General features: G+C 40.4%; 1 protein-coding gene across 1 annotated transcript in view; it reads right to left on the reverse strand.

Moving 5' to 3' along the window:
- DUSP19 (dual specificity phosphatase 19) overlaps window positions 1–4,768 on the reverse strand; it is a 32,660-nt gene extending 27,892 nt beyond the window's left edge. Inside the window, exon 1 of the mRNA XM_007951059.1 lies at window positions 4,543–4,768. Within this exon, the coding sequence (XP_007949250.1) occupies window positions 4,543–4,768 (226 nt within the window). The remainder of the gene's footprint in view (window positions 1–4,542) is intronic.
- Between the last annotated feature and the right edge of the window lie 2,664 nt (window positions 4,769–7,432).

Raw genomic sequence — 7,432 nt, forward strand, 5'->3', positions numbered from 1 at the left:
AACCTGAAATGCACAAACAGCAGAAGAGAAACTAAATGAATGGGACCTTCTAAAAATTAAATTTTTATGTGCTTACAAAGACTTCTCCAAAAGAGTCAAAAGAGAACCTACAGATTGGAAAAAAATATTTGGCAATGACATATCTGACAAGGGACTTATCTCTAGAATTTATAGAAAACTCCAACACCTCAGTAACAAAAAAGACAAATAATCCAATTAAAAAATGGGCAGAAAACATGAATATACACTTCACCAAGGAGGATGGATATTCAGGCGGCCAACAAACATGAAGAAATGCTCATGGTCATTAGCCATTAGAGAGATGCAAATCAAAACAACGAGATACCATCTTGCTCCAGCACTAGTAGCAAAGTTCAACAAGACACAAAATAACAACTGCTTGCAAGGATGTGGAGAGATTGGGACTCTCATACACTGCTTCTGGGACTCTAAAACGGTACAACCAATGTGGAAAGCAGTATGGCGATTCCTTCAAAAGTTAGAATTAGAAATACCATTTGACCTAGCCATTCCATTACTAGGTATATATCCTAAAGAAGTGAGAGCCATGACAAGAACAGATATACGCACACCCATGGTCATTGCAGCACTATTTACAATAGCCCAAAGATAGAAACAACCAAGGTTTCCATCAAGTGAGGAATGGATAACCAAACTATGGTACATACACACAATGGAATAGTATGCAACCTTAAAGAATAACCTAAAATCTGCAAAACACCACATCACGTGGATGAACTTGGAGGACATTATGGTGAGTGAAGTAAGTCAATCACAGAAGGACAAATATTGTATTAGTCTGTTATTGTAAAAGCCAAGGAAAGGTTTAGATATGGAAGGAAATTTTCCTTGTTGGTTACCAAGGGTGGGAGAGGAGGGGAAGAAACAGTGTTGGATAGGTAGAGATAAGTATTGATGTGGGTGAAGAGAAGGGCAATGTACCAAATGTGAATGATCAACATGGTGGTACTGAGGAAGAGGAAGAGATAGAGAGGTACATGGGAGGTACAAACAACAAAGATGAACCCTTCTGCACATACAGTACTGCTTTGTCAGTGAAGGCAAACATGGGTATACGGGTGGATAGATGGGTGGACAGGCTGAACTTGTATGTATGTCTGTGAAGCAGGGAGTATACCCAAGACCATGTACAGGGTTGGCAGACAATGGTACTATAAGTGTATTCGTATGATCTGAATTCCCAGGTGTATAGTAGAGCTGACAAGGGACAAGTTTGTAGTCACTTCTTGGTCACAGCCAACTACCCAGAGGGAGTGAGGAGTTGAACCTGTGGGCTTGGGACCATAGTCAAAGGGGACATCGAGTTCAATTGGCATAACATACTACACAAAACATTGTTTCACCTCCTATTTTGTCGAGTAGCGACTGGGATCTTAAAAGCTTGCAAGTAGCCATCTATATGCAATGATGGGTCTCTCCTCGTCCAGAGCAAAGAAGAATGAAGAAAACCAAAGATTCATGGAAACAAATTAGTCCTAGCAACTGATACACCATGTGATCTGCAGCCTATCCAACTATGAGATCAGAAGAACTAGATGGTGCCGGGTTACTACTGTCAACCACTTGGAGGGGGATCTATGCAGGAGATCCTGGATAGAGAGGGAGAACAATGTGGAACACAACTCAAAATCATTTGCAGGGGGAATAAAAGGGGACCAGGTTTGCTGGTCTGATAGAGCCTGGTGGAACCACTGAGACTATGCCCCCTAGATGCCCTTCAGGTCTGGAATTGAACCCATACTTGTGGCTTCCAGCCAAACACAAGACAGGCATATGAGTTGAACATTTACCTGAAGTAGATACACTCCTTGGAGAGAGCAAGCATGGGAGAAAGAAGGGCTGTTTATGCACAGAGAGATAGCTCAGGGGGCAGGAGTGCATGGGGGGATGGACACAGGGAAGAGGTAACTATTAGGAGGAAGTGGGAGGGCAGTTGTTGCATTGGGGTAAATTGTAGTCAATGTCATGAGACAAAATGTATGTGAGCTGGTGTATGGAACGTGAATTTGCTCTGTAAATTTGCATTCAAATCACATTTTTAAAAAAGAACTACTTATTTATCCTTAAGGAGGCTTCTGGGAATTGAAATGTTCAGCTGTTTATTAAAAGAAGAAGAAGAAGATCTCAAACTCCCACCAACTGGGACTTTTTAAAAAATTGGATAGAAATAATACAAAGTAATAGTGTGCCATTCAGCTATCCAAAAGAAATGGTAATTTTGACCTTTACAAACAAATCTGGAGTTAAGAAAAACTCTAGCGATTTGGTTGTAAAAACATAATTTTCAAAACCTAAAAGTATTCACTTACTAAGATTTTTTATCAAATTGTTAGCTAGTCCACAGGCCTATGTAAGGCTTTTGAAATGTGGTACTTTGTGAATTTATAAGCTAGCTATAAAAGAAATCTTTATAGCTGTCCATTTTCTTATTCCATACCCAAAACAGCAGTTCTAGCAGGGAGCTGTAATGCTTTTTGAGCAGGTAAAGTGATTTCTAAGAAGCAACCTAGTAACTGCCCCCATGTTCTGCAGAGAAGACCAAATCTGATCAGAAACAGCCCCTGCGTCATTCATGTGGAAGAACTTTGGACAGAACTGCCCATGGGTTCCTCAGGAACAAGACACTTGTAACGAAGCAGAAAATGATGTTTCTCAGAAGGAGGTTATACTTAATAAAGTATCCCATTGCCTGGTCCAGAGGGGAAAGCATGTAAGAATTAGTTTCCGAAGTCTCTCCCAGGATCTTAGGGAGAGTTGTAATCCCAATCTGAATATACTACCCAGCAATATTAACTTTCAATAAATCCGCATAAATTTTTTATTAAGTTCATGACAACTCTGGAAGGATGAATGTTATATCAAAATCCTACCAAAATTATTGTAAACCATTATTATTTTAAAAGCCCACAACAACTACAACATCAACAAAAATAAACAACTGAAAGAAAAACCTGCTGGTCGCCAGTCCATTCCAACTCATGGCAACCCCGTGTGCTGCAAAGTAGAGATGTGCTCCCTAGGGTTTTCAAGGCTGTGGCCTTTTGAAAGCAGATTCCCAGATCTTTCTTCAAAGGAGTCACTGAGTAGATTTTCACCACCAATACTTCTGTAAGTAGTCAAGCCTGTATCTGTCTGCTCCAACCAAGAACTCCATATTACTACAATGGAAATCAAAAAACTGAAGCATATACCTGGACATTATTTTCTTTATGAACAGATTTGGGTGAACTTTCCAGACAAGCTAATGATTCGGTTAATTTTTCACTGGGCTATAAAAACTAGTTGAAGAACCTTATTTGGTGAATTTAATGACATGTAACAAGTCATAGAATACTCAATCAACTAATACCTCACAAGTATACTTCAAATAATTCATTTCAAAGATCTTTCACAACCACCTCTGGTCAACCCTTAGAGGTAAGCAGATCCTGCTTCGAGGATGGCTTTTTGGAGGACCAGAGAGGATACAGGCACTAGCTTATCTACTAAACTATTACAAATTAGGGCTGAAAACTCAGACTATCTGAGCAAATTTAGTACAAAAATGAAGAGCAAGGCATTGCAATTAATCAGGCCTGGCTTTGATGCCCAGCTCTGTCATTTACTAGGCTAATTTTTATATGTAATTTAACCAGTTTTAAATCCCAGTCCTCATTTGTAAAATGGAGCTGAAAAGCCCTACCTCCCTGCACACTTAATAGGAGTGAGACACTGTGTGTAAAGCACTTAGCATTATACCTGAGTATTTCTGACTCTCAGTTCTTGGCAAAGTTATACAGGTACAAAAACCGTTAACTTGACAGAGTATGTATGGCCTGGTGTATTTTTAAAAAGCAAATTAGTCAACAATATTTTGAAATATGTCAGAATTATCATTAATTTATAAATAAAGAAGTTGAGACATATAAAGATTAAATGACTTGTCAATATTTAGGATTTTCCATAATACAAGAATTAGTAAAACTGTCAGACTCATAGCTATAAAAGCACTCCTCCTTAACACTCCAAAGACAGTCACCATGATTAGATGTGGTCTCTGGAGCTACATAATCCATGTGGTTTGTAATAGCTGAATAGGCAAAACAGATACCTATTTTAAATATTAACTTTTCCATAACTATCGCCTGTCATTTGTAGTCTTGCCTAAGCATTCTCAGTAACTTTATGATTAAAAAAAAAAAAAAAAAAGGCTACATTCTTTCATAATCCAAAACACAACATCAATCAATGTGTTATCTTCCAGAGAAGGTAAAGAAGACTCGTAAAATGCCAAGTGTCTGGTGCCGTGTGCTACTGGAATATACGCTTTTTCATAGATAAATTGTGGGACAGAAGCCTCTAGCTAGCTAACCGAAGTTCCATGTCCAAAAAAGGAAACATTTCAACTTTTCAGAAGGATAGCTGGTAAAACAGATTATTACATATTAGAGGGGAAAAAAAAGAATAAGTAACGCGGTTTAAAAAGGACTCAATGACTTAGTGACGAATCGATATACTCACCCAAGAGCAACCATGGCTTAATAACGCCTACTTGCAGGTCCAAGCTAAGGTCCTGCACATAACCACAACCACCCCCACTGCTCGGCTCTACTTCTTCCACAACATGAATTTTGGCATCTTTCCATGTTTCTATAATTTTCTTTCCAGTTAGCGTTGTCACCCTGGTGCATTGCTTCCTGAGATTATTCCGGGAGAATGCTTTAATTTCCTGGTTAAGGGAGTGCATTACATGAGCAGGAACCAAAAACAAGCAAATCTAGCAAGCACAGATACAGGCTGACCCGCTCGTCCTTAACGGCTCAGGTAACAAACAGAGCCCTAGGAGCGCTCTCCTCTCCAGGTTTCAGGAGCTGTCACGCTCCAGGAGACAGAAACAGCCAGCTTAATTTGTTCCGGCACTGCAATGGAAGGCGGTGTTTCATTGGCCGTTGAGAAACGGGTGCCTATTGGGTGTTGTTGCGTCTTTCTGTCTATCGAAAGCTTGCGTCATCTTCAAAGGCTGGAGACAGCTGCAGGGGAGTTTTCTTGATCTTGCTTCTTTGGATCTAGCCGTTATTATATAAGAGGAATGGTACAATATAAAATTTAATTGAAGAGAGGGCTAATATTTCCTCACTATGTAAAAGCAGTCGCTTTGACTGGTGTCACTTGTAGTAGTGACCACGGACGAACCTGGCTGACCTGCGTGTCGATCCTGATTGGCAGAGTCCTAGTGCAAACCGTCCTATTACGCACACCCTTTCCTGCCCACCCGCTTTTAGACTGATAGGAACTAATGTGGCTTTAGGAAAGTGGTAGGAGATGAGCACAGAGAGAAGTGATAGGGACTTTGAATTTTATTCTGAGCGACATGGCAAGCCACTGGAATGATGCAGTGGACCCTGTGATGTGTGTTGCTCAGTTCACCCGACAAGACATGACTGTTATCTCCACGGATGAAAGTACTGTCCATTGACACATATTAATCTCTTCAGGGATTTCCTCAGGTGCACAGAGCTGCCTTACCTGAAATTACACTCTTCATGGGACAGCCCACATCCACAACTGTGCAAATACTCTGAAGGGCTATTCTAGCTCTAGAGCCCAACATAGGGTTGACTGAACCTGTCGGGCATTCCTAGCAGCTTGGCTTCTCCACTTGCCCAATCCTGCTTCTATCCCTTACTTTCCACAAATGTTGATCCGTAGGGCATTCCTTAAAAAGGTTTGTATGCTAACTTCTACCTCAGAATCAGCTTCCAGGGGAACTCAAATCATGACAAGTGACATGATACTACTTATGCTGTAGAAAGACCCTCTGGCTGCTGTGAGAAGGGGCAAGACAGAGCAAGGAGATTAGGAGGCTGCTGAAATGGCCCAGTTTGGAAGTTGAAAGTTACTTGAGCTATGATGGTAGCAGAGGGGGGGAGGTAACAAGTAGTCAGATTCTATGTATATAAGAGCCAAGGTTTATTAGTAGATTGGATATGGGTATGAGGTAAGGATAATTCCAAGGTTTTTGGCCTAAGCAACTTTCCAAGAAAAGGATGACAGGGAGATGAAAAGCGCAAATCTGGAAATAAGTTTAATATGCACTAGTCGACCAAATGGAGGTGTCACATGAATAGTTGCACATATGAATGTGGTAGTTAGGGGAGAAGTGTTTGCTAAAACTGCAAATTTTGGCATAATCAGCTTAAAGATGCCAGTTAAAGAGACTGAATGAGATGAGCTAGTAGTAAGGGTTGATAGAGAAACTGATTCTTGCTTCATTTAGAGGAGAGGAAGATGAGATTTCAGCAAAGAAGACTAAGAGGGTGAGTTGTGGGAGGTATGAAGAAAAAAAGAGTCTGAGAGTATAAGAAAGTGACTCAAGGAGGACAATGTGATCTGCCGTGGTACATATAATGATACTGTTGAGTACCATGAAGACTGGGAACTAAAATTGGATTCAGATGCTACGTCTCAGCATTATACAAATCTAATTCAGTTCTCATGGCAACTCAATGAAGCATTACTTACTCCATTTTTATGAGGAAAGACATTTAACTTGGGCATTGAAACACCTGCTTTTGGTCATAAAGCTTGAATTTGTTTTGTTAGGTCCCAGTAACATGGTTGGTTGAATATAGTTGTATTTTACTGAAGATTCCATGTTCCTTGCACCACATCATTCTATAAAGAATAGGTAGAATTATTGATTACATCTTGACAGCTGCAACCTCTGCTAATAATACTATAATACTAACATGGCTTCAGTAGCGCTGGATATTATACAATGATTCTCAGATTCCATCCAATTCAGTCCTTTATTTTGTGGATGAGGAATACCAAGGTCCAGAGAAATAAACTGATTTGCCTAAAGTCACATCCCTAGTGATTCCACGTCTCTTGATGCAATATCTAATGCTTGCTTTACTCCATTATATGGCTTCACAAAAAGTCCTTAGGGACAAAAAGTCTTTTTCATAAAGCTTGCCTGGATGCAGAATGGTTGAGAGAAGTACCATACTTTCATTACTGGCAGAAGAGAAAGAAAAGGCAAAATGTTATCAGCCCTAGGCTAGAAGAATAGAGCAGCACTCCACTCATAGAGAAGGCATTACCTATCCTGGGACTTGACTGGTAACAGACTGTCCTCCATAAGGGGACACATCCTTTTAAGGGCTAAGACTGAAGCATCCCAAACCACATGGTCTGGAAGGAAATAGGAGAGTATGAAGTGAATAGAACCTGGAATGTGTTCCAGTGCTCCCACATATAATTCCCATCTCCTAACAGATTTAGAATGTCTATGCCCTGTGATAGTTAAATTTGTATGTCAACTTGGCTGGGCCTGGTTGAGTGGCTGGGCAGCTGGTGGTAGTTATTCCCCATGATGAGACTGGCAATCAACTCCATGGTGGGATCT

This window comes from Orycteropus afer, unplaced genomic scaffold, assembly GCF_000298275.1.
Source record: "Orycteropus afer afer isolate SDZICR_OR568_19922 unplaced genomic scaffold, OryAfe1.0 scaffold00001, whole genome shotgun sequence".
Lineage (NCBI taxonomy): Eukaryota > Metazoa > Chordata > Mammalia > Tubulidentata > Orycteropodidae > Orycteropus > Orycteropus afer.